The 27,268-nt window shown below is 37.4% G+C and overlaps 2 protein-coding genes across 5 annotated transcripts; both read left to right on the forward strand.

Moving 5' to 3' along the window:
* The first annotated feature begins 19 nt into the window (after positions 1–19).
* pou6f1 (POU class 6 homeobox 1) lies at positions 20–12,949 on the forward strand. 3 transcript variants are annotated; one of them, XM_028452464.1, is made up of 13 exons: positions 20–173; positions 249–372; positions 2,047–2,140; positions 3,428–3,491; positions 3,663–3,840; positions 5,753–5,859; positions 6,638–6,851; positions 8,689–8,891; positions 8,976–9,104; positions 10,294–10,533; positions 10,609–10,732; positions 10,803–10,977; positions 11,950–12,949. In XM_028452464.1, the coding sequence occupies exons 5-13, from the start codon at positions 3,672–3,674 to the stop codon at positions 12,290–12,292; spliced, it is 1,704 nt and encodes a 567-aa protein (XP_028308265.1). In that variant the 5' UTR covers positions 20–173; positions 249–372; positions 2,047–2,140; positions 3,428–3,491; positions 3,663–3,671; the 3' UTR covers positions 12,293–12,949. The 3 variants fall into 3 exon arrangements, with proteins under 3 accessions (XP_028308265.1, XP_028308264.1, XP_028308266.1); XM_028452463.1 differs by lacking the exon at positions 3,428–3,491; XM_028452465.1 differs by lacking the exons at positions 20–173; positions 249–372; positions 2,047–2,140 and having other exon boundaries at positions 2,667–3,491.
* A 2,458-nt stretch (positions 12,950–15,407) lies between these two features.
* Positions 15,408–26,732, forward strand: tfcp2 (transcription factor CP2). Of its 2 annotated transcripts, none has more exons than XM_028452466.1 (16): positions 15,408–15,714; positions 16,835–17,035; positions 17,117–17,268; positions 18,393–18,469; positions 18,545–18,650; positions 19,370–19,476; positions 20,450–20,602; positions 21,653–21,763; positions 21,832–21,953; positions 22,035–22,083; positions 23,100–23,208; positions 24,689–24,779; positions 24,857–24,969; positions 25,065–25,207; positions 26,131–26,182; positions 26,267–26,732. In XM_028452466.1, the coding sequence occupies exons 2-16, from the start codon at positions 16,914–16,916 to the stop codon at positions 26,302–26,304; spliced, it is 1,545 nt and encodes a 514-aa protein (XP_028308267.1). In that variant the 5' UTR covers positions 15,408–15,714; positions 16,835–16,913; the 3' UTR covers positions 26,305–26,732. The 2 variants fall into 2 exon arrangements, with proteins under 2 accessions (XP_028308267.1, XP_028308268.1); XM_028452467.1 differs by having other exon boundaries at positions 21,832–21,920.
* Positions 26,733–27,268: the final 536 nt, after the last annotated feature.

Here is a 27,268-nt window from a genome sequence, read left to right on the forward strand (position 1 = left end):
CAGCTCGGCTCCTCTCATGTCCAGGCAGACATTTTTCAATGCAAGATTTTTCCTTTGCATAAATTATGTTCATGACGTAGTGCAAAAAGGCCAATTTTCGGGCTGATTTTGGCTCTTGTTTTCCCGCTGAGGGCTCGCTGGTGTCCGTGGAGCTCAGGTGTGACTGGCCTCAGGTATAGAAGACCTCCGTCATTAAATATTCACTCTCAGCCGCTTCTTATCAATGCAAATCCCTCTTTTGTGTGCAGTCACAGCGGCTGTCTGGAGCTGAGCTGAATATATAATGATGTGACTGACACACACACGCACACACGGTGTGACACACGGGGCTTTCCAGGAGCGCAGCGCCGCAGAAAAAGCCACATTTGGTCGGTAAGTTGTGAGCAGAAAACCCGGCGTGTGTCGCTTCGTGTTTGGCAGCGAAATGGCGAAAAGGAAATGAGTTTCAGTTTAATATGCAATGCTCGTAATTAGCATAATTTATATATTTATGATAAAGAGAAGGAAATACATAATGTTCTGTCTCTGCGGTTCTCCGTCGGAGGGGCGGCTCGTCCTGTAAAAAGTGGCCGGGCATGAGAGACTTTTATCGGGTAGGATGGGGGTGGGGAGCCCCGCTGAAGTTTGTGACAGATCCGTGTTTTTTAACCGGGGTTCAGGGCAGGACAGACACAGGCAAAGGTCTCACACACAACAACACACATTTGTTACACAACTTTTGTGTCTATTTGCATGTTTTATTTCATATAAAAGCCCCCAAACTGTGGCCTGTTTCTGGGCCCTTCACAAATATAATCACAACCTCATTACATTACACATGATTTTTAACCTGAAATAAAACTCTCCTTTATACTTAGATTATGGGAAAACATGATTTCTATGAAACTCCAACACTGTCTGTTGTCGAGACATTGACCTGTTATTAGTTCACTCAGTTTATTACAAATACCTGCATTTATTTATACAATGTTTAAACGTCATGTTTTAGTGTTTTTACATGATTTCACACAGTTCATACAAGGATACAGAAGCAGATCCACAACCCCAGATATTACAGACTACATGACATGTTTTTAATACCATTTTTTAATACATCTGCACGTGTTATTCACCATAAAAGGCAAAAAAAGCAGTAATAACACGGCTTCAAACCCTGCAAGGATAATGATGGTTAATAACAGGGAAAACAATGTATTAAAACATTTTATTTATTTATTTATTTTTTTAAGTTGAAGAGACATTGGCAACTGGTGGCCCAGGGCCACTTGATTACAAAAAAATTGTAATTCCAGACGTTCATTTGACATAAGAGAGAACAACAAAAAATGAAAATGACGACAAAAAGGCAACAGCAACCAGGGGTGTCCCGATCCGATAATGATATCAGATATCGGTCCGATATCTGCTAAAAAAAGAATATTGGATTTTGTCCCCGCCCTCAGTTGTTCCCGCCATATACTGACAGTAAAAACTAACTGAAGTGAACTTGAATTGTTGACTATTGTTCTTTGTTTGAGTAACATCACTTGATCAAGCCTTTTCTAACATTCCGCACTACAATATAAGTCAGAAAAGTATGTATGATTCGTGCGTATATATCGCACCGGATCTTTATCGGCATCGGTCAATACTCAAAGCTGCAATATCGGTATTGTATCGGAAGTGAAAAAGTTGTATCGGGACATCCCTAACAACAACATACAGAATGACTTTAAAAACACAAAAGACTAAAAAAAAAAACTAAATGAGAAGGAAAATTAACACAATTTGTGGCCTGTTTTTTCAGACACAGGCAACTGGCGGCCTGGGGCCCACATGCGGCCCTTAGTCTGATTTTGTGTGTCCCCAAACTGATTCCCCCAAAAAATGTAGTTAAAGGAGTTCATTTGACACATGACAGAAAAACAGAAAATGAAAGTAAAATGACAAGAAAAACATAGAAAACACTTTGGTTTTTCTAAATGCTGACATCAAATACAATCACACTTTTTGTGGCTCCTCCTCTGATTAAAGTTGCAAAGAGATTTGGTGTATTTGTGTCCCCAGAATGACAGGAAGTCCGTGACGGCAGCAGTGCTGAGCCATGACGTCACAGGATGTTCCTACATCCAAAGATGCTCCGCTCACCGTCAACGAGCAGGTAACGTAACCATGTTCACCTGTTGGTGGAAGAACCACAGCCGATGGAGGGGCCTGTACTACCAAGATACACACACACACACACACACACACCCAAAGTGTGTTTCATATCATAACTTTTTCTTGCCATATTTTTGCTCCTTTTGTTGCATTTTTTTTACATTACTCCCATTTCTGACACTTCTACATAAAATTTCAATGTCTTTTTTGCACATTTTTTACACATTCAATACATTTTCATCATTTTTTCACCAAATGTCACATATGTTGACCCACTTTTAACCTTTTGTCACCATATTTCATGCTTATTTTTGCCAATTTAACCATATACACTGTAATAATGATAAACATTCCTGGATAACAGTGGATATTATTCAGATGAATAAATAAATGTGGTTATCACAGATTCATAGAACAATAGACCATCATTTTACTGACTTTATGGATGGACCCCAAAAATCTCTCCCCTTTATCCCCCTTATAGATGGTCGTGTCTCTACATGACTGTTCTTCAATGTTCATGTCTGTGTTCACCTTCAGCTACAGTGGGGGTCCCTGCTCTCTGGGACCTTTATTTTGGAGGGTCAGTGCTCTCTGGGACCTTTATTTTGGGGGTCGTGGGATGAAAAGGTTCAGAACCCTTGCTTTAGAGCATCCATTTTGGACCACGGGAAAAGTAAAAATGACAGAAAACATGAATCAATTTGTTAATGACCAAATAATTCACTTGCACATCTCTCAGTCCCTTCAAATACACAAATGCAATTAAACTCCACAGTTTTACCATGCTTATATCACATGATGGAACTGAAATTGCTGAATGAATTCAACATTTTTACAAAAACCTGCAATTTTCCTGAAATTCTTTCACACAATTACCCAACAATAAATAAAGATCTGTCACAAAAATCAAGTAAAGTTTAATACATTGACCTTGTTATTAGCAGGAGTTACCATGGTAACGTGAGTAAAGTATCTAGCTAGCTAACAGTGTAGCTTGGTCTTGCAGGCCCCTCGTCCCACACCGTGCATGTGTTTGTTCCACTGCTTTGATAAACTCGTGCTTCTCTGCGTTTGTGAGGATGTTTGTAAGTACGACTCTGTTGTTGTGTTAATATTGTGTGGATGACATCATCCCAAAACTGAACCGACGCTCCTCACAGACGCTGGAGCTGCTTTTGTGATCACTTCCCGCTTCCTTCTCATCCGTGTCTCTTCTGTTTGTGCTTTGTGGTTTGTTTTGAGTGTTGGTGTCCTAACATGTGCTCGGCTTCTCTGTTTTTCTCAGCCATTCACTGTCTGACTGCAGAAGTGTTTTTTCAGCCATTTAAATCCCGCCCAAAGACGACCAGGTACGCATCCTCCTCTGTCCCAACCCCGGGTCGTCCCGCTGCGTCGCCGCATTCCATCAATCACCCCCGGAATTCTGTAGCGCGCATGCAGCATTATGTTTGATGATATCCTGTCAATCATTTACAATAAGAGCAAAGTGAGGAGTCACTTCAGTGCTGATCCCTGTGCAGGTGATCGTGATGTCAGGCCATGAGACTATCCGTGTGCTGGAGGTGGAGGTGGATTCATCTCAGACGTCGTCGACGCTGGAATCAAACGCTGAGGAAGGATCGACTCACACCACGAGTGACCCTGAAACTAACAACTTCCAGGAAAGTTCTGGAGGGTCCCAGAGCGGCCGGAGAACAGGTAAACCACCTCATTTTATCACTACGCCAAAAAAAATTCTAATTTATAAAACCGTGCTGAGCTCACCTGCACACACTTTTACCTTTAAAAATCACAGCCCAGCTAGATGTTCAAGTCATGTTACGCCCTCGACATGCCCACATTCTACCATAAATGGTCAAAGGAGCTCATTTAATTGAGCAGTGACCAATGGGATGCTACGAGAAGTGACAAGGAAAAGGAATTTCAGAACGAGATGCGTGTGAGTGATGAAGGCCAGAATAAAAAGGGATGTATTTGGTGGTCACAGTAAAGGCATAAATAAATGAAAACAAAATCATTTACAGCAGGCGTCACTGCAGTAAATGTGACAGAGGTGCCGCGTGTCAGGATTCATGGATCAGGTGCTGATGTCAGTATGAACCAAGTTTGTCTGATTGTGTTCACATTTTATGGTTCATGTAGCGGTACTATCTAATGTCTCACTGTTCACATCTATAACACAGCAGGCTTGGGTATGATTATGTGGATCTATAACTCTGATATGTTAGCATATTAAATTAAATTCAACTTTATTTATATAGCTTATATTACTACCAAAGTCATCTCAGAGTGCTTTCAAAATATTAAATTCTTAATAACAAATTCACATGAACAAGAATTTAGCGACAGTGGGAAGAAACAACTCCCATTTAACAGGTAGAAATCTCTGTTAGAACCAGGTTCAGAGGTGGCAGCCATCTGCGTGGACTGGTTAGGGTTAGTGGACAGAAGGACCAACAGAACAGGATAGAGAGATAGAACATCAGAGTGTTCCAGACTAGTTGAGCCGTCAACCACAGATCAGGAAGTGACATCATCAGCTTCACGACACCTGAAACAGAGCAGAGAGAGAAGGACGAGGAGAAGACACTGACTGCAGAAAAACATGATACATTATTATCATGTTGCCTGCATGTTGTTGGGCTTTGTTCCTAGTGGTTAGGTTAACGTTTGTTATAAAAGCGACAAATCTCTTCCCGTAGATTATTAGTAAGCTAGCGGCGACTCCATGGTCTGTAAAGAGGACCGTTACAGATGAGCCCATGTGCGCTCTAGTGGTTAGGTTAACGCTATTATACGGTATATGCTTTACAAAATAAGTAGGTTTTGAGTTTAGCCTTAAAGGTGGAGAGAGTAGCAGCCTCCCATACTAGGACTAGAAGCTGGTTCCAAAGGGGAGGAGCCTGGTAGCTGAGTGCTCTGCTTCCTGTTCTACTTCTAGACATGTTTGAAACTTCCAGAAGACCAGCAGACTGAGAGCGTAGTGTTCTGCCTGGAAGATACACAGGAGCTTGATCATGTAGAGCTTTGTATGCTAACAGGAGGATTTTAAACTCTATTCTAGATTTTATAGGAAGCCAATGAAGGGAAGCCATTACTGTAGAAATATGTTCTCTCCTGTTAGTACCTGTTAGTATTCTAGCTGCAGCATTCTGAATTAACTGAGATTAATCTGTGTTCCCACGTCTCCAAAGTGTCCGTGCGCCAGGTTCAGAGTTGGAGCTCCAGTGCACACATTCTTACGCTTACGTTTATTTTTATAAATCACAAACTTTGCTTGGAAAGTGGGGGACGCCAAGCTTTTTAAATGAGGCCCCTGATCTGCTTGGAACGCAGCATTAGATGACGTTAGATATCGTTTGATCATGTGAGGGACAGAATGATTCCGTGTGTGTGTGCTGAGATTATCAGAGCACACACACACACACTACGATCAAAGCTGTTTTATCCCTCATACTTTAATTCATTGTGTGTTTATCCATAGATTCTCTATGGTTGTCTTGAAGTGAGCACAACATGTAACGTTAATGATTTTGAAGAAATGTTAGTGTGTTAACCTGTTTGTTTGTGTGTCTCCCAGTTCATGGTGATCAGTCTCTCCTGTGTGCAGATGTTCCTGCTCCAACGCTCCAAACCGTCTCTCCTGCTGTTTCCAACAGTGTGTCCGTGTCCCAGCCACAGGCCGCCATTCCCATCTCTGTGCAGAGCTGTCCACAGGTACGCCCCCCCTCCCCCCACCACCTCTGTACCTCCCTCATTTATTTATTTTGTTTCTATTTTTGTTTCCAAAACATTCCATATTCACACGGCAACGTTTTCTAAACTATTTCTGTTTACATGAGACCGCGGGAAACAAAAAATAATGTAATAAACATGCCAGTGGTTTTTTCCCGTATTTTTGTGTGTTCATTTTGTGTACCACTTTTGGTTTGCTCACATTATCTAATCTATTGTCAGTGTTTAGAATAATGACCAATCTGAGCTTTAATATAAGGAAAAACAAAGGGTTTGATCTGTCATTTTGTGTTTTTTTTTTTAGTCATTCTGTGTATTTGTGTTGTTTTGTGTGTTTTCTATATTTCTGTTACTTTTGCATGTTTTTAAAGTCATCTTTTGAGTTTTTGGACTACATTTGTGTATTTTTGAAGTTGTTTTGTATGTTTTCGTAGTCATTTTTCACATTTTTGTTGCAATTTTGTGTGTTTTTGTTATCCCCTTGTGGATTGTTGTTGTCATTTCATATATTTGTGTTATTTTGTGTACCTGTTGTGTATTTTTGTTGGCATTTTGTATATTTTCCTGTAATTTTATATGGGTTTTTGGAGTCATTATTTGTATTTTTTAATGCATTTTTTGTATTTTTAATGCATTTTTTGTATTTTTAATGCATTTTTTGTATTTTTAATGCATTTTTTGTATTTTTTAAAAAAATAATTTGACTTTCTTAGAAGCATCAAGTGGTTCTCTGACTGATGTGACCTTTGACCCCCACTAGGTGCTGACCCAGGAGAGCCTGGCGTCCCTGATGACAGGTATGATGGCTCAGACGGGTTCTCTGGGCCAGCCGCTGCTCATCCCCCTCAGCGTGGGGAACCAGGGGGGTTTAGCGGTTCTCACTCTGCCCACCACCAACGTGGCCACTCTGCCCGCCTTCGCAGCCGCAAACTCAGCAGGAAACCTCCTGAAGCTGCCCTTCACCGGCCTGCAAGGTACCAGGCCCCCAAAGTGCTCCGATCACTGAGAGGATAAAACATTACCAAATGTTATTAATAATAATCTTTGACCCAAACTAAAGAGGAAAATTTGTTAAAAACTGAAATGAAGCAGAAGTTTATCAGAAATCTGAAACACATTTTATCACAGCAGGGACGACAAATGGGTCACATGATCATTTTGTCTACTTTTTAGTCTGTTTTTGTTTTGTTTTCTGGGTTTTAATGTCATTTTCAAGTATTTTTGTTTTTTTCATTTTGTGTGATTTTGTTGTTAGTAAGCGTGTTTTTTGGGGGATTTATAGTTATTTTGAGTGCTTTAGTTTTTTTTTTTGCGTAATTTAATATCATTTTGAATGTTTTTGTGTTTTTACAATAATTTTCAGTGTCATTTTTAAAAATTGTTTTTTGTATTTGTTGTAATTCTTATGTTTTTGTTGTTATTCTGTATGTTTTTGTTGTTATTCTGTATGTTTTTGTTGTCATTCTGTATGTTTTTGTTGTCATTTTGTGTTATTTTTTTTTGTTTTTCTCTGTTATTTTGTGCTTTTTCTTGCTGTTTTGTGTGTTTAAAGCTATTTTTGTGGGGGGGTTTGGAGTCACTTTGTGTGTAATAAACAGTACAAAAAAATGGTTCAGTAGAAAAACTCTTATTCATGCCTTAACTTCTGTAATTTACTGAAACAACTTTTCATCTTTTGTCCTTTAGGGGGTACACTACAAATCTAGATGTGATTAATCTACGTTAGCTGGCTTCAACTAACCAAACATTCCTTCTCAGTCACAAGCTGTACTACGAACGTCGATCACCTATGATCACAACACGCTAATATACGTATGCTAAGTGATTACAGCCTCGCTACGTGTGCGTGCACATGAAAGGGGTGGAGCTTGCAGCGTCTGACCAATCAATGGAGAGAACTGTCTGATTGAGCGTCTTTACAATGAATGAAGGAACAGCTTATGATCTTAAACATATATAATGAATATAAATCCATGATGACAGTGAAAAGCAACAGTGTTAGTGCAGCGCTCAGCAGGAGGCGGAGCTTTTATACTCTGTCAGATCTGATCCACTTCATAACTTTGTATCGACCAGGTTGCTGAAGTTTAAAATGATGATTAATTAAAATCCATAATTCAGACCAAAGACAACACTGTTGTTACAGAAAAGGCAGGAATAATAGAACTCAGACAGGAAGCTGCTGATACTGTGAATATGAGATTATTTATGATCCATTGGATGATAAACGGACAGCGCTCTGCAGTTAAACTTTATTACAGCACACACGTGTTTCTATTCAGGTAGACCTCTATCACACACTGGGATGAGAACACATTGTGGATGTTCCTGCTGATAATGTCAGCCCCAGCATATAAATTAATTAATTATTGATTTCAGCCGTCCACGCACACAGATCAACACACAGGCTTCATTAGCTGACTGTAAATCAGTCCATCAGAAATCTTTCCTAAAGGATGTCATTGGTAAATGAAAGGATTGCATTTATAAGTCATAATCTTTTTAATAAACTCAGCTGTCAGATTTGCACCAACCAGGATCATCTATCTATAGGAAGGTTGTTTTCTAAGAGATCTGATTGGTCAGTAGGCGGGGCTTTAGGCCTCGTTAACATCCAAACCATGGCCAAACTTGGTTGCAAACGGGTTAGCTGTTCAGCAATAGTTGCCATAGTGATTAAGCTCCAGCGAGCTTTGTAGACCAGCACACACTGATTAAATCCTGGAAGTTGGTGCGATAAGAGGTAATGTAGACTCGTAGCTTACCCCCTTAAAGTCATTATTTGTGCTGCTGTGGTGTGATGTGCTATAGCTGCTACGCTGCTGAACTCCATCCAGCCTCAGCTTCAGACCAACACGCAGACGTTGCTGCAGCCGGTGCAGACGGCCATGCAGCAGATGCAGACGCAGGTTTCCGCGGCGACGCCGGCCAACACCATCACCACATCGGCCTCTCAGACCAGCATCTCCCTAGCTGCTCTGCAGACGGCAGGACTGTCCATCAACCCCGCCATCGTAAGCACCGCTATCAGCCACATCAGTCACTTCCTGTTGGAACGTTTTCAACAGGAAATGTTTGTTTTTTTCTTCTAAACTCAGATCAATGCGGCATCTTTTGGAGCTCAGCCTCAGTTCCTCAGCTCGCTGATGTCCACGCCCATCATCAGCAGCGCCATGTCCAGCATGGCCGGCATCACCAGCCAGATCATCACCAACGCCCAGGGACAGGTGAGACCTGATCAATAACGACCAATCAGAGCATAACACAGGAAACAACAAACTTTGTGTGTTTTTGTTGTTCTTTTTTTGTATTTTTATGTCCTTCAGTTGGTTTTCTAGTGATTTTGTGTATTTTTGTTGTTTTGTGTATTTTTGGAGTTGTTTTATGTGTTTTTATCCTTATTTGCAGTATTTTGTCATTTTTTTATCTGTATTATTGTGCTTTTTATTGTTGTTTTGGGTATTTTTGTGGTCTTATTTTTTTTTATGTCTTTCTGTCATTTTGTCTATTTTTGTTGTCATTCTGTGGTTTTAGTTTCATTTACTTGGTTTTTGAGTAATTTTCTGTGTATTTTTGTTGTTTTGTGTTTTTAACCTTATTTACTGTATTTTGTCATTTATTTATTTTTGTTAATTCATCATTGCGCATTTTATTGTTGCTTATGTGCACCTTTGTTGTTCTGTGTGTTTTTCTTTTGTGTATTTTTACTGTTGAACATTGTGTTTTTGTTGTGTGTATTTTGGAGTCTTTTTGTGTATTTTTCGGCCGGGCTACCAGACTTAAAACGCCCTCATTTTGTTCTTCTTCTTGTTGTTGTTATTGTGTACACTAGTTAAAATCACTACTCTGTTATTCGTGAGCAGATCGGGATAAAATTTGGTAGCTATAATCTATGGACGTGTACGCATCGACTCTCAGAGCCCGATTTTCAATTTGGGGCCCCAAAAGAAGAAAAAATACTAAAGTGGATTTCTCATTTATTTGAGTCAAATATTACGACGGTTGGTGGTATTGAATCATTGACACATACCAATATATGAATGAGGACCTTTACTCCGTATGTGCCACGGGGGCATTTTTCAAATGACTTATTCTCCGTTAATGCTGGTTGAATCGGGCTGTAATTTGACATGGATATTCCATGAGCGTGTGTCTACAGCCTCTCGGAGACCTTTTTTTACTCTGTGGAACCGAGTAATTTCACTTAATTCTCTGGAACATGGTACGTGCTATTCGGCGTGGAGACGTTCCGCGGGCCCGGCCGTAGTTCATCCGAACATGTTATTGTTGTTCTGTCACTTATTTTGTTGTAAATGTTTGCGTTTCTAGGTTTTTGTGTATTTGACCGTGTGAGGAGCTGCTCTCTTTTATTTAGGCTCCTCCTCTTTCTCCTCTGATTGACTTCCTGTCCTACAGGTGATAGGAACGCTGCCCCTGCTGTTAAACCCCGCCTCTCTGACGGGGGCGGGGTCGTCACCTTCCCTCCCCCTCCAGGGTCTCCAGGTACAGACCGTGTCTCCTCAGCTGCTGCTCAACGCCCAGGGTCAGCTGCTGACGGTGGGAAACGGGCCGTCTGTGGCCTTGCCCTCGGCCTCAGTGCTGCCCAAAGCTGCTGCTGGGGCGGCGCCAGCCACGCCCACTAAACCCAACTCACCGGTACGATGGGCCAGCGTCACACGCTTTGATCTGTTTTTGATCAATAAAACACCAGAGTTTTGACTTTTCTTCCAGGCTTCGTTAGCGGCCGTGACTCAGTCACCGGTCGTCATCGCCCCACAGCCGCCCGCCATGAAGACGCCGCCTACTGGACCAATCACATGTGGCGAACTGGCCAAAGTGGGCCAGCTGGTCAGCAGTATGTGTCCCCACACACACGGCTCTAGTTTGTGTTTGTGTGTTTCTAACGCACCTCCTATGGGTTGCAGAGCCGCAGCACGGTGTCGCCATCGGCGCCGATGCAGGAATCAACCTGGAGGAAATCCGAGAGTTTGCCAAGAACTTCAAGATCCGCCGACTCTCGCTGGGACTGACGCAGACGCAAGTAGGACAAGCTCTGACAGCGACGGAGGGCCCCGCCTACAGCCAGTCAGCCATCTGCAGGTAGGACACGACCTTTGACCTACAGTAACCATGGCTCATTATGTCATTTAAACTAATTTTCAGGACATCCCATGCACTTCGTTCCCAGAAAATTCTGACTTTTTTTTACCAATTGATCCATGATTATTCAATAGGATGAATACCTTTTGAGATATGGACAATTTATTGAGGGGGGGTAAAAACAGACAGAAAAAGTGGTAAAAAGGATTCAAAGAGTCAATATTGGAACAGTTGATTTAAGCTTGCAAAAAATGGGCATGACAAATGGTTAATGAGGTTAAATTGGCAAAAAATGGGCATGAAATATGGCGAAAAGAGGTTAAAAGTGTCAATAATGGCTCAACATATGTGACTTTAAAGTGGAAAAAAATAGCAAAAAAAGGCATTGAAATGTGATGGAGTAGTGGGAGTAATGTATCAAAAATGGATTAAAAGGAGCAAAAAAAATGGCAAGAAAAAGTGATGAAAATAGGTTAAAATATGGCAAGTTTGGTGTAGTTGCAGAAAAAAGGTACAAAATAAGCAATAAAAAGGGTTCAAAGTGTCAATATTAGATCAATTAGTAGGAACAATAAGTTTAAACTGGCTAATAATGGGCATGACAAATTATGAATATCATGAAATTGGCAAAAATAAGCATGAAATATGGTAAAAAGAGACAATAATAGGTCAACATATGAGACATTTGGTGGAAAAGTGGTGGAAAGGGTTTATAAGTGTTGATAATGTCTGGAAAGTGGAAAAAAATGTGGAAAAAATGCATTGAAATTTGATGTAGAAGTGTTAGAAAGGTTGACCCCAAGGTTGAGAACCCCTGGCTTAACACATAGCAGCACTAACTGCATCAAACGATAAAGGGGCGGGTCCATTGGTTAAAATAGTTTTATTTCTACAATAAAAAATAATTGTGGATATTTTGGCGCAGCGATATTTGTTGTTCGTCACTAATAGAAACGTTTGTGTGTGCGTCAGGTTTGAGAAACTGGACATCACCCCTAAAAGTGCTCAGAAGCTGAAGCCGGTGCTGGAGAAGTGGTTGGCCGAGGCCGAGCACTGGAACCAGAAAGGTCAGCAGAACCTGATGGAGTTCGTGGGCGGAGAACCGTCCAAAAAACGCAAGCGACGCACCAGCTTCACGCCGCAGGCCATCGAGGTTCTCAACTCGTACTTTGAGAAGAATGCACTGCCCACGGGCCAGGAGATCACGGAGATCGCACGGGAACTCAACTACGACCGGGAGGTGGTCCGGGTTTGGTTCTGTAACCGCAGACAGACGCTGAAGAACACCAGCAAGATCAACATCTTCCAGGTTTAGTTAGGAGCTTTTATACATGAACTATCTGATTGTTTCTCATTTTCTGAGAAGAAGAAGAAGAGGAGGAGGCGGAGCTAATGCAGCAGCACTGACTGACGCGAGTCGCTGCTGATGCAAAAGAAAACTTTGTCAGCGATGAAGCTGAAAACTTGTTACATTTTAATCTGCATGAACCTCTTATTAGCAGTGAAAACATGTACGACACGTGTCACTTTGACCACGAGTTTATATATAGAATGAAGCGAGGGTTAATAATTAATATACACACAGATCAGCCATAACATTAAGACCACCTGCATTATTCTGTTTCTCTTAAACTAAATCTGCTTTAGACGTTCAATATTTGTGAGAACGAGAATAACACAAACTGCAAAAATAGTCCAGTTAATGTTTTTCTGATTTCCCTTCAAAATAAAATACATAGTGTAGCTCTATGATACGTTAGGGCAGACATGGGCAGCTGGTGGCCCGGGCCCACATTTGGCTCTTGGTCTAATTTTGTGTGGCCTCCAAAAGTAATTGTTTTACTGCAAAAAACACGGTCAAAAATACACAAAATAATACAAAAATATACAAATGAGTCAGCACACTAAAAAACTAAATTCATAAAAAGGCTCCAAAAAAAACAAAATATAAAAAAAACGTACAAAACAACAACAAAATACACAATACAAACAGTGAAAACCACAAAAATATACAAAACAAATAGTGAAAACAACTAAAATACACAAAGTACCACACACACAAAACAAAAGACTCCAAAGACAGATTAAACAAAAAACACAAAACAAACAAAAAAACACACTTATACAGTTTTCTAGCCACTCCCACTCAGTTTGAGTCATCATTAGGTTTTACATCTGTAAGGGATTTTACAGTATGTTTCATGCACTTAGTGGTAAAATTATGGCTCAGATTTGTTGAAAACTTCTTCGTGGTCCACGTGTGGCCCCTGAACCTAAGTGATTCTGACACTTTGTGGAATCTTTCTCGTTCCCATTTCTAGCAGGTTTCTACTGGAGCTAACTGACGTATCTCACCTGTGGGTGGTCCTAATGTTACGGCTGATCTGTGTGTTCATTCATGAGCAGCCGCAAAAACGCTCGATGGGTTTTATAACGAAGAGCTAGTGCTGATGTTTTCTTTGGTCTCTTCAGTGTTTGGAGACAATCTTCCTTTTGATAATCACAAATATTGACTATAAACATTTATTAATGAGAAAATGTCATTAACGACAAACTGTAAATGACCCGTTGTCCGATTCTGTTTTACGTGTTGGACTGTTGCCTTGAAAAACATGTTCTAAAAGCAGCTCAAAGATTTATTTGGAAGTTAATTACCGTATTTTCTGGAGTATAGGTTGATATTTTCTTTTATTTATAATTAAAGACGTGACTTATCTGTGGATTTTTCCAGGAAAATTGTACATTTCCTGTCCGACTTATAGTCCGAAAAATACGGTATTGATGAAATGAATGAAAAAGCGTTTTAGTGTTTTGCAGGAGGTGCAAAGCGAAGGCGTTTCAACAAAGTCTCAGCAGTTCTTTGCACTTTATCGAAGGTTTACATGAAGAATCTGTGCATAATGTAGCAGACTGTGTGTAAAGATCAGGCTGACCAGGAATTTGATGAAATGTTAAAGGGAATATTCATTTGGTAGGATTTTTTTTTTTTACAACAAGGTCAGAGTTTAAGTGTACGTTTACCTTTATACAGTATTTGCCTTTTTAACCCGTTTAACATGTCTATTATAGATCAAATGTTTAATACATGTAAGAAAAAAGGGATGCAGTAGAATTTAAAACAACGTAAACTAATATATATGTGAAGAGGCAGAAGTCTGACATAAACCAGAGGAAAAATTACAGTTTTTGCCAATTTTCTTTTTTGTTCAGAAATCAAATAAATCCTAAAACCTGCATTAATCAGCATTTACTGTGATGTGACTGTTTTTAAATAAACGATAGAACAATTAATATAAAAATGTCAAAATAAGATTTCCAACCATTCGTTTTATGTATTTGATGATTAATATTAACAGGGAGTGCATTTATTCACTTGTTTACTGTTATGTGTTCATTCAACAATTTGATGGCATTAATTACTTACTTTAGTACTATGTAATTATTACTTAACTCATAATCATGACATTTGTACACTTTTAACTTTGGCTCCAAAATATGACTTTTTATATTAATTACAATTTTTTATTACTACCCAAATCTCATTATTTTTGGTATAGTAATTGGCTTTATTTATTTATCACATTAATTCATTTATTATTAATTGGCTTTACTGATAATTTTGTTATGGGTAATTTTATTTATTTATTTGCAATTGTCAATGTTTATTTAGTTTTGTTGCCAAAGTAATTGGCTTTATTAATTACTTTTTTTGAAATCTATTAGTTACTGGCTTTTTTTATTTTTATTTATTTGTAATTGTCATTTATCTATTAATAATTAGCGATTTATATATGCTTTGAAATTGTCCAATTGTTTTTACAGTTTCATTAGTAACTTGCTTTATTTATGTATTTATTGGTAATTGTATTTATTTATTTGAAATTGATCTATTTGTCTATTAATAATTATCTCTACTTATATATACGCATTGGGATTAGCCAATAGTTTTTACAGCTTTAATAATTTTATATTAGCAACTGGCTTCATTTCTCTATAAATTTATTGGTAATTGTATTTAGTTATTGATAATTGTATTTATTTATTTGTAATTGTTTCTATTTATCTATTAATAATTATCTGTATTTTCCAGCCTTGATATTTATTTATTAGTAGCTGGCTTTATTAATTTATTGGTATTTTTGTTTATTTATTTGTAATTGTTTCCATTTATCTATTAATAATTATCTGTATTTTCCAGCTTTGATAATTATTTATTTATTAGGAACTGGCTTTATTAATTTATTGGTATTTTTATTTATTTATTTGGAATGGTTTCTATTTATCTATTAATAATTATCTGTATTTTACAGCTTTAATCATTATTTATTAGTAGTATGCTTTAAGGTAGTATTATTTGGTCAGTTGACCAAACACTGACCAGTAACCACCGGTAGATGGCGGTAATGACTCCTCAGTCCTCCATCCACGAAGAAGACCAAGCGGAAGTTACGATCCTCCTTTTCCCTGAAGCTGCATAAACAAACAAAAGCGATGCAATAATTTATATTTATTTGACAGCTTTGCGATATTAAACGTCCTCACTATCACACAGGAGGGATTCTATGAAACATTGAGGCGTGGTGATGTTTTAAAAGAGCAGATAAAGGCCGCCTGCAGCATCTTTTTTAGCTAAGTTAGCTTGACATGTTTATTTCAGCGCTGGGACGATGAAGCATCGCGACGTGACGGTGTGAAATATTCACCTTTAAAAAGACTTTCTGCACATTTCAGACACAGGTGAGAGCCGAGCCTCTGTGTGAATTTATTAGACAAAAATGTGAAGGAATGCTGTGTTTTTCAGTCTGTATTTTTATCAACATCTGTGAGTGAATGAAATACAGATGTTGGAGATTTTTCACAAGCTTTGAATCAGAGATGTTCAACTTCTAACTGCTCTAGGTTTACCTTTTCTAGTTTTCAGTCACTAATGTGAAGACAACGTAAAAATGTTGAGTCACACAAACAAAAGTGAGATAATTTTTTTTTTTTTTTTTTTTTAATTATTTTTTGGGCTCTAGTGGCCTTTATATGACAGTTGCTTGACAGGAAAGGGATCAGAGAGAGCAGGGAATGATTCACATTTAACGATACTAAGGTCCCAGCTTTGTGGAAACAGTTTGAAAGTTATTTCTTTATTTGAACGTACAAAAAGACCTCAACCCCATCCAGCTTCTCTGGGATGCACCGGATAACTAGGGCTTGTCGTCCAATATCAGTGCCTGACCTCACTAATCCTCTACAGCAGGGGTGTCAAACTCATTTTAGTTCAGGGGCCAAACACAGACCAGTTTGATGTCATGTGGGCCAAAGATTATAGGCAGGAAAAAGAGCAATTTTAACAATAATGTGCCCTAGATTCCAAAAAATACACAAAATGATTTCAGAAATAAACAAAATGCCAACAAAAATACACAAAATGATTTAAAAAATATTAAAAAAAAATGTTTTTTTTTTAAAAAAATATGATTTTATTTTGCACATGTACATGGGAAAATTGCAGATAAAGATTTTCACAGCATTATTTTTCATAAAATGTTTGCATAAATATATTTTTTTGAATTTAATGCAGGAGTCCTACAAAAAACTTAAGAAACCATGCCAAAAAAGGCAGAAAAGTAATTTTAAAGATGTTTCTAAAACAACAGTCGTGGTCGGACATATTTTGACACTTTGAATAACAGAATAAATAAATAGTTTTTTTGAAAATTCAAAGTATTTGTCTTGTATTGTATCATTTATTCACATCCACATTCCTTTTGTTCTAATCTTATCTAAAAATGTGAGATGTTTTCCTAGTTTCTCACTTTCTTTTTTGTATCTAAACTTTTCTCTTTCATACTTTTCCTCATGTTTCCAGCAGGTGGTGAGTAAAGGTGCTACTTTCGTCAAGTTTAAACCAAACCTACACTCCGTGACTCCGCCCCCTCGTCGTTACCATGGCGTGGGCTTTGAAACTGCCTCTCACTGATGAGGTGATTGAGTCTGGACTGGTGCAGGACTTCGATGCCAGTCTGTCAGGCATTGGTCAGGAGCTGGGAGCGGGGGCGTACAGTATGAGGTGCATCTATGATCACACAAACATCTATAATTAATAATGTGTGAATCTGTTGATTGATCGATGTGTGTTGTTGTTCTGCAGCGACGTCCTGGCCCTCCCCATCTTCAAACAGGAGGAGTCCAACCTGCCTCCAGACAACGAGAACAAGATCCTTCCCTTTCAGTATGTTCTGTGTGCAGCTACCTCGCCAGCCATTAAACTGCATGACGAAACACTCACCTACCTCAACCAAGGTCAGCATCAGAGACACACACACAGACACATTAATCAGCAGTTAACACACACACACACATTGATATACAGTCAGTATAATGTAGTAATTGTGTGTCTTAAGTTTGCAATGAAAAGAAAACATAAGAGGTTAAAGTGGAAATCTAATGTGTGCTGCATGGATGTGAAGTGTAGAGGTTTGTAAAGACAGGAAGAAGGCGCACACACACACACACACACACACACACACACACACACACACACACACACACACACACACACACACACACTTTGTTTCTAATATTGCTCTGATTAATCTCTGTTTAAGGTCACTGAAGTTAACCGATACCAACTGAGATTAGTTCATCTTTATTTTTTAATTTAAGGCGTCAGGATGGTTGTTGTTTTTTTTTTTACAATGATACTTGAGTTGATGTACATAAGGAATGGGCCTCATGCAGCCCCCAAAATCAAATACACACAATGACAACAGAAACAGACAAAATGATTTCAGAAATATACAAAATGACAACAAAAATCCACAAAATGACTCAAAAATTACACAAAACGATTCCAAAAATACACAAAATTACTCCAAAATAAAAAATGATTTCAGAAATATACAAAATGTAAGCAAAAATACACTAAATGACTCCAAAATTACATGAAATGTCAACAAAAATACACAATTATTTCAAAAATATACAAATTGTCAACAAAATACACAAAACAACCACAAAAATACACAAAATGTCAACCAAAATACATTGGTTATAAATGCGATCTAATTTTCCTCCCAAGTCACGTCACAACAAACAAACACTGCGTACTAAAACAAAACAATTTAATTTTTTCCTGTTTTTTATTGAAGGAAACATGTAAGTGTTCACTTTACTGTGCATGCTGATAAACGTGTCAGCACTAACCCTCACACATACACACATCTATTCACGTACTTTGTTAACTGTATTGATTTGGATTCCCTACGATGTGAGCAACAAACAGGAACAGAATCATTTTATTTTGCCTGTTCTAATCAGATATACTTTAATAATATAAATGTTGAGTCCTGATGGCGCACAGTGGAGTGCAGGTAAACAAGCAGTGTGTGATAGTGTGTTCCACGTTGTGTACTTTGTGTTTTCAGGTCAGTCCTATGAGATCAGAATGCTTGACAATCGGAAAATTGGTGAACTTCCTGAAATCACTGGTAAAATGGTGAAGGTGAGAGTGTTTCCACACACTGTAAACGTGTTTTAAATAAAGTTCTAAGTGAGTCTGGATCAATCCTCCTCTCAGAGCATCATCCGTGTCGTGTTCCACGACCGACGGCTCCAGTACACGGAGCACCAGCAGCTGGAGGGCTGGCGCTGGAACCGACCCGGGGATCGAATCCTGGACCTGGGTAAGAAGAACCTGCCTTTGTTCTTTATTCATTTAGTCTAGTGTGTGAAATCAAGTCACAGCAACATTTTAGCCCCGCCTACAAAATAACATCAATCATTATTAATAAATCAATGACATTAATTAAGAATAACACACACACACACACAGTAATATCACAGGCATGTGCATTTATATTTATTAGTTATATTGTTGAATGATGAAAAAGGTAAAAATTGAGACTATTCTTCAAAATTTATAAAAATAAATTAAAATGTGCATTTGTGCATCACTTATTTAAAAAAAATGATTATAAATTTCTTTGAGTGCAAAGAAAAAGTAATTTTCATGTTCAATTCTCAGCAATATAATATTTTGAATGAGAATTCACATTTCCATTTCTCGGACCATGTGTTTATTGTGAAAAAGTTCACGTAAAAGTGTAATATTTTCTGAGAACATTCATGTGAGAATATATTCAGTTTTGTTAATAATGAAATAATAATGAAAACTATAAATAAAAGAAACAACATTAACATTATCACCATTTTCCATTTCTATACATTTCTAAATAAATATATATTATAGTCCAGTGTGACTTATGGGGTTCCCCTCTTTATAACACATTCTTTGACTTATACAAGGAATAATGAATAACATCATTTGTGGATATTTTTAAAGTGTAAATGGATGATGGTAAAAAAGATGATCCTGCTTGGTTTGTGTTTCTTTTTCCTGCAGATATTCCGATGTCCGTGGGCATCATCGACCCCAGGGCTAATCCCACTCAGCTCAACACTGTGGAATTCCTCTGGGACCCCTCGAAACGAACGTCAGTTTTTATCCAGGTATACACTCACACGTGCTGTCCCTTAGAGAGAGGGTCACATGTTTGTGTAAAACTTTAGTAAGAAACAACGTCAAGATTTAACTTTTGGTTCATATCGTACAGCCCTATTTGTCTTTATCGGTTACCACCACATGTAATGAAATCTCTTCATGACAACGATATGTAATTTTTGTCTTTCAAAACATAAGTAAAAAGTTTATATTATTGCGTAGTTGTGTAGGTTTCTATTTCAGGGTTTTCCTATTTCTGTCACTTTACACTTTTCTGTTTCGTTCCAGTTTCATCATCTTTCCCTGTTTAGTTTAAATGACTTTAATGTATATTTAGCTTTCTGAATTTGTACCAAACATGCTAAATAGGGTTAATAGAGTCAACTACTGTTATTTCAATAATTCTATACTCCGTATGCTTTAGATGATTTAACAAAACAGGAGCGTTACGCTGAAATCACACGTTGGGAGACCTTAACATGTCTGTTAGCCGCACTGCTAATGCTAACCCTCAGAATAATCACATGGAAATGTGTGACATGGTCCCAAAACATTATTTGTGAAATTTATTACGTTTTGTTCAAAATCCCGCGCAGACTTGCGATTGTAGATGCTTGTTCTGTGATGTCTCACCAGATAAACTGATGACCAGCTCAGCTAATACATCATCAGTCTTTGTGTGCGTTTGGATGCAGTCATAATAATATGAACCAACACATCAGATGAAGCTCTGCATTCATCTTCAGTCACAGGATAACATGATGACGAAATGAACATGAACACCCAGATTATGAACGTGATTATGGAAAGGCATTGTACGGGTCAACCGAAGTAAAATTATTCATTATAGATTAAATACCTTTTAAAATGGAGTGAAATAAGATATTTTTTGAAGGACATCTCCTAACACTGGATCTATGAGTGTGTTGTGCTTCAAAATAAAAGCTGAATGTTCATGTGTGTGCTTCTCCTCTTCCTCAGGTTCACTGCATAAGCACAGAGTTCACCATGAGAAAACACGGCGGGGAAAAGGGCGTTCCTTTCCGAATCCAGATCGACACGTTCAAAGAAAACGAAAGCAGCGAGTACACCGAGCATCTCCACTCAGCGTCCTGTCAGGTCAAAGTGTTCAAGGTCAGAGGAACGACAGAGAAAGGAGGAGGAGGACTTCCACTGTGAGCTTAATTAAAGGGATCCTTCACTGTTTTTATCAATGTGGCCTAAAATCTATGAAATGTCCTTATTAGTAGATCTATGTCTAACAACATGCATCGTTATGCACCATATTAATTCAATTTCCTTTTAAAAATAGGACTACTTTACAGTTTTAGAGCCTGTGTTCCTCCGTCTTGAAATCACGTGATTGATGATGTCACACGGCCCCACTGCCTGTAAACATCCCATTGTTTTCTATTGGAGTGAAACATTCAGCCTGATTTTTAGATCATTTAGTAGATTTTTCACTCAAAATAAACACTTGTGCTATTTTTGGTTGCTTTAAAAAACCATGAAAAGTTAAAGATGCCGATGTAACCCAGTGCTGACACGCTCTGGTGGCTGAAGTTAGTGAGTGAATCACGGATCGTTGAAAGTAATTTTGGGTGGGGGTCCTTCAACAGTCCATGTATTACTCACTAACTTCAGCCACCAGAGCGTGTCAGCGCAATGTTTAAAGGAGAGTTAAGGTCCCTTAGGAGAGCTCTTCTTCTCTGCTTCATTTTCTACTATCAAACCTCAGAGTTGGAACGTTCGCCCCCTGCGGTCATAGAGTTTTTTAGCTTCTTTCTGTAAACAAAAGAGGTTTACATCGACATCTTTAACTTTTCGTGATTATTTAGAGCAACTATAAGCAGCACAAGTTGTTATTATGACTGAAAAAGCTTCTAAATGATCTAAAAATCAGGTTGAATGTTTCACTCCAATAGAAAACAATGGGATGTTTACAGGCAGTGGGGCCGTGTGACATCATCAATCATGTGATTTCAAGATGGAGGAACACTGGCTCTAAAACTGTAAAGTAGTCCTGTTTTTAAAAGCTAATAAAACAAACATGGTGCATAATAATGTGTTTTGTTAGACATAGATCTGCTAATGAATATATTTAGAAGATTTTAGGCCACATTTGTAAAAACAATGGAGGATCTCTTTAGTATAAATGATGGTGTTCACGTTCCTCTTTTTCAGCCCAAAGGGGCCGACAGGAAACAGAAAACTGACAGAGAGAAGATGGAGAAGAGGGCGCCGCAGGAAAAGGAGAAATACCAGTCGTCGTATGAAACCACCATCCTGACTGAGGTTAGCATTAGCATGTTGTGTTTGTTAGCATCAGAGTAGTTTGTTTATCACCTGTCCCTCCTCCTCAGTGTTCTCCATGGCCTGAGATCACATACGTCAACAACTCTCCATCACCAGCGTTCAACAGCACACACAACAGCTTCCCTGTGGCCGAAGGGTACGAAAACACGCCCCCTCTCACCTTCACCGAGTCAGTAACAAACGAGCTACACGCTAACACTAACGCTGGTTACTGTGGACTCTGACCTGGTTTCATTTTCCTCCTCTGCAGAAACGGTTCACCAAACCACCAGCCTGAGCCCGTTATTCAAGTAACAGATGTAAGTCACACTGTTTCATGTGAAACATTCTGACTAACAGCGTCACAAAAATCCTGTCATTATTTCATTTAACCTGACCTTCATTTTTAAAATGATAATATTGAATTTAGAATTTAAAGTCCTAAATTTTGAATGTTGACATGAATGTGTTTCAACAATATTCACTCCTTATGGCAGTAAAAAAAGGTCAATTTACTGCAGGGATTATTCCTTAAATTAGGGGTTCTCAACCTTCGGGTCAGGACCGCATTTGGGGTCGTGAGACACTGGGAAGGGCGTCGCCAGATACCTTCAAGAAACTAGGAATATTTTCTCAACAATTAGAGCTAATTTTTGCTTATTTTTACCCTTTTTCTGCAACTACACCAAACTCACCATATTTTAACCTATTTTCATCATTTTTTTCTTGCCATATTTTTGATCCTTTTAATGTATTTTTGCTCCCATTTCTCACACTTCTCCATCAAATCCCAATGCCTTTTCTGCACATTTTTTTCACTTTCAAGATATTTTCATCACTTATAAACTTTTTCCACCACTTTTCCACCTAATGTCATATATGTTGAGCCTTTATTGTCACTGTTGACCTCTTTTCACCATATTTCATACCTATTTTTTGCCAATTTAAACAAACTGTTCCATTATTGACACTTTGAACCCTTTTTCTCACTTTTTCTGTTTGTTTTTGGCCGCTCTAATTTGCAACTTTTAATCAATTTCTGTGTGTTTTTTTAATTTCACCACCTTTTCCGCCATTTTTTCAAAGTCACTTTTAACCCATTTTATTTCTGATTAGAAACCATGATTTCCATCTTTAAGATGACTATAAAAATAATAATAAACATTCCTGGATAACATTGAATATTATTCAGATGAATAAATAAATGTGGTTATCACAGATTCATAGAACATCATTTTGCTGACTTTATGGATGGTTTCAATAGGAAATAAAATGATGCAGTGTAAAATGTTCCGCGTTGACTGATTTTTAATGTGGTTGTTGTGTATTTGTGAAGTCTCTCCCTCCTCAGCATTTATTACCTGCAGCGACTCCTCAGGAAGCACAGCAGTGGCTCCACAGAAACCGTTTCTCACCCTTCTGTCGTCTCTTCACCAACTTTTCAGGTAAAAACCTGATTTTATTCACTCGTTCAACACATTTTTATCTCATTTCATGATCGTCGCGGTCAAAACGCTGCCATCGCTCGTGAAAAACCAACCTGAGATTTTAATGTTGAGATTATAAATTAGGGGTGGGAACCTCTGGGCACCTCACGATACGATACGCGATACAAAGCTCACAATAACGATTATCTCACGATATGACAATACTGTTATTATTGATATATTGGTCAGAACTCAATCCATGATAATCTATAACATAACAAGAAAAAAAAAATTAAGTGAAAAAATACAATTTTTATTTAATAAGACAATAAATATAAAAAGTGTCATATGAACAGTGACACTATTTTAGTGCAATATTTCTGTAAATAAGTGTCAACATACCAATGTAAATGAATAAGTATCTCCAATAGTGCTTTATGTAAACAATAAATAGGGTCTTTCTCACCAGTGACATCATTATAGTGAAATATTACAGTAAACAATATACTGATTCCTTTAACAAACAGTGACAACATTTCTGTGACGACCTACCTGCACATTTTAGTGAAAAAAGCAGAAAAGGTTTTGAAAATAATAAATAAATCTTAAATAAAAATAAAAACACATTATTTTTTAAATCAATACTTCGCGCGAGCACATCGATAATCAATTGTGCGAAAAAATATTGCAATATATCGCCGTATCGAGAATTTGTCACACTCCTAAGTACCATATCCATATCATGGCTGATGGAAAGTTAGCATAGCATGCTAGCAACAGCCTGATTACAGTAAACAATGAACACTAAACAAGAGCTGTAAGTCACAGATGGGACACTTTTATCACTGTGAGCTAAAATCTTTATTAACATTAATGTCAGCATTATTATAATGACCACTCAGATCATTAACACAGGAAACAACAAAGGGTTTGTGTTTTTTGTTGTTGTTTACTATGTTTTTCTCTCATTTTATGTGTCTTTGTTAGGCTTTTGTGTATTTTTCTGTGAAATTGTGTGTGTTTTTAAGTCATTTTCTGTGAAATTGTGTGTGTTTTTAAGTCATTTTCTGTGTTTTTTTTATGTTTTATGTAATTTTGTGTATTTTTGTTGCTGTTTTGGGTGTTTTTAAAGTTGTGTGTATTTTGGTTGTTGTTTTGTATGTCTTTTGTCATTTTCTGTGTTTTTTATGTCATTTTTCTGTGTCATTATGTGTCTTTGGAGTTATCAGTGTATTTTTGTTGTGAAATGTGTTTTTGTAGTTGTATATTTTTGTTGTCATTTTCTGTGTTCTTTTTAAGTCATTATGTGTATTTTTGTTGTTGCTTATTGTGCCATGAGTCATTTTCTGCATTTTTCTTGTCCTATTGTGTATTTTTCTTTCACTTTCTTCAGCCTATAGTGCACTCATACAAGAAGAGGCTGCAAAAACAACATGTACTTGTGTTGTGTGTATTGTGTGTTAGCTCTGAAGCTAACATGTATTCTGTGGCGTTAAAGGTGCAGACCTGTTAAAGCTGACCAGGGAGGATGTGATTCAGATCTGTGGACCAGCTGATGGTATCCGGCTCTTTAACGCACTGAAGGGACGGTGGGTCACGTGACCTCACATCTTTACTCTCACGCTTCCTTTTGTAACATGTTTTTTTCCTTTCTGCTCATGTCCAGGGTGGTTCGTCCCAGATTAACCATCTACGTGTGTCAGGAGTCTCCACAGTCTCGAGATCAACAACAACAACTGAAACAGGAGAACGGAGACGCGTCAGTGAGCACCTTCTTCAGTCAGTCCACGCCCACGCTCTATGTTTGTTGCTCCATCAGAGGGTTTGAGACGCTGTAGCAACTAAATGTTTGCTTCCTTCTGTCCTTCCCACAGTTTATCACGCTATTTACCTGGAGGATCTGACGTCAGTGGAGCTGACGGAGAAAATCGCTCAGCTCTTCAACATCTCACCCAGACAGATAAATCAGATCTTTAAACAGGGGCCCACAGGCATCCACGTGCTGGTTAGTGACGAGGTGAGAACATCAGCATCACTGTCACATCTCATGAAGGTTTTTTTTTATTTTTCACCCTTTTTTCTTTTAGGCAGAGTATTGCATTTTTGCTTTTAAAAAAAGATAGATATATAGATTTACTTCTCCCCCAGCACGCCTTTTGATTTAATCATTATTCTTTGCCTTTTGTTTTTATTTACTTTAGATTAATTCAGATTTTCATTTTTGCTTTATTTCTTTTTTGTTTCTTAATTAACCTGTTCTGATATTTTTTTTAATTTTTTTTTTTACCTTTTTTCTTTAGAAATTCTTTTTATTTATTTTTTTTTGCTTTTTAACAACTTTTGATTTTTGATTTCTCTCCATTTTTTTCGCTGGGTCTTTTGGGAGGTGTTGCATTTTTTCTTATTTGCTTGAAAAAACATAAATATATAGATTTTCTTCTCCACCTCTTTTGCTTTTAACTTTTTTGTAGCTTTTTTTGCTTTTAATTTTCTCATTAATTTTTTGCTTTATTTCTCTTCTTTTTTTCATTTGATTTTTTTTCTCTCTTTTTACATTTTTTTGTTTGTTGCTTTTTTGGTAACTTTTTTTTTTTTTAATTAAAAATTGAAATTTTTTTTTTTGCTTTGAAAAAAATTTGGTTTTTCGTTTATAATTTGTTTTATTTCTTTTCTTTTTTGTTTCAGGAATACTATGTTTTGATTTTTTTTCTGTTTTTGCTTTAGTATAACATTTAGATTTTATTTTATTCCTTTTTTATATACAATTTTTTAGCTTTTTTTGGCTACTTTTTTTTTAAAAGTTTAGGTTTTTTTTTACTTTTGTTACTTTTTTCTTCCTTTTTTTCTCCCTTTTTTGTTCAATTGTTTTGTATCCTTTTGATTTAAAGACACATTTAGATTTTCTCCTGCTGCATTACATTATCTCTCTCTTCTTACCAGATGATTCAGAACTTTCAGGATGAAGTCTGTTTTATTTTGGACACAATGAAAGGTACATCAGCTCTTAATCATTTCTAAAGTGATGAATAAGCTTTATTCTTTTTATGTAATGTCTGTTGCATCATTTCCTTTACAGACGACTCAAACGACGGATACCACATCATCCTGAAGTGACGTCCTTGTTCTTCTCCTGAAGTTCTGGAGTTAAATGACTCTTTTCCAGTTTGTCCTGCTGTTTCTCCTGCGATGAAACTTCCTCTCACACGTGTTCAGTGACGTCTAAACTGCTGCCGTTTGTCTGCAGAAATCACTGACATCAGCAGGGCATGATGGGAAATATTAGGACTCCATCTGTGCCGCAATAAGCCCAGGTTTGGTGCACGTCTGTGTTTTTGGTCCCAGCGCTAACGCTAGCGCTAACACCAGCAAGCCTCGTCTTCATCCGCAGCATCTTTTTTTTTTTTAAATCATGACGTTTCCTTTTTAAGTAGTTTTGTTTTAAATTATGGTCAGAATGAATCATTTATTTCTTTTTTAATAATCATTTTTAACGTGCAGAGATCCCGAAACATTACCAGATGATGTGATTCAGTCCTTTCATACGTGACAAACAATGCTTTAGATATCTTGTTGTTTTCACTGCGTCTCATCATCATTATTAAAGAATTTAACCATGAAACTCCTGCTGCTGTTCTTTTTTATTCTAGGGACCTTTGATTTACAAATATGACAGCTTATTAGGGCCACGTTGAATTAAATACAAATTTGGGCACTATGAGATAAAAGTTGAGATCGTAATATTTGGAGAATAAAGTTGAAATATATATATATATATATATATATATATATATATATTAAAAAAAAAGAAAGCAAATGAATTTAATATATCAACTACTAATAGACTACTAGAAATAAAATATAAATAAATAAAACACCTGACTAAAAATGATAAAACATCAGATGAAAAAAACAAATATAATATATAAACAAAGAGTATAAAATGTTATAAGTTAAAGATCAAATACCTGAATAAATATAAGATAGATAAATACATGTAATCCATCAAATATATATTGTATTGTAAATAAAACAATTAAAAATTAAAAATCAATAAATACTTTAATTAACAATAAACAAT

Source organism: Gouania willdenowi, chromosome 7, assembly GCF_900634775.1.
Source record: "Gouania willdenowi chromosome 7, fGouWil2.1, whole genome shotgun sequence".
Classification (NCBI taxonomy): domain Eukaryota; kingdom Metazoa; phylum Chordata; class Actinopteri; order Blenniiformes; family Gobiesocidae; genus Gouania; species Gouania willdenowi.

What these genes read in the sequence shown, in the direction of transcription:
- pou6f1 (XM_028452463.1), top strand. Translation starts at nt 2,084, where the DNA reads ATGACGTCACAGGATGTTCCTACATCCAAAGATGCTCCGCTCACCGTC. An exon ending in GCCCTTCACCGGCCTGCAAG is followed by an intron (nt 6,852 to 8,688) that starts GTACCAGGCCCC and finishes GATGTGCTATAG; the next exon opens with CTGCTACGCTGCTGAACTCC. An exon ending in CCACTAAACCCAACTCACCG is followed by an intron (nt 10,534 to 10,608) that starts GTACGATGGGCC and finishes CTTTTCTTCCAG; the next exon opens with GCTTCGTTAGCGGCCGTGAC.
- tfcp2 (XM_028452466.1), top strand. Translation starts at nt 16,914, where the DNA reads ATGGCGTGGGCTTTGAAACTGCCTCTCACTGATGAGGTGATTGAGTCT. An exon ending in ACTCACCTACCTCAACCAAG is followed by an intron (nt 17,269 to 18,392) that starts GTCAGCATCAGA and finishes TTGTGTTTTCAG; the next exon opens with GTCAGTCCTATGAGATCAGA. An exon ending in GGATCGAATCCTGGACCTGG is followed by an intron (nt 18,651 to 19,369) that starts GTAAGAAGAACC and finishes TTTTTCCTGCAG; the next exon opens with ATATTCCGATGTCCGTGGGC.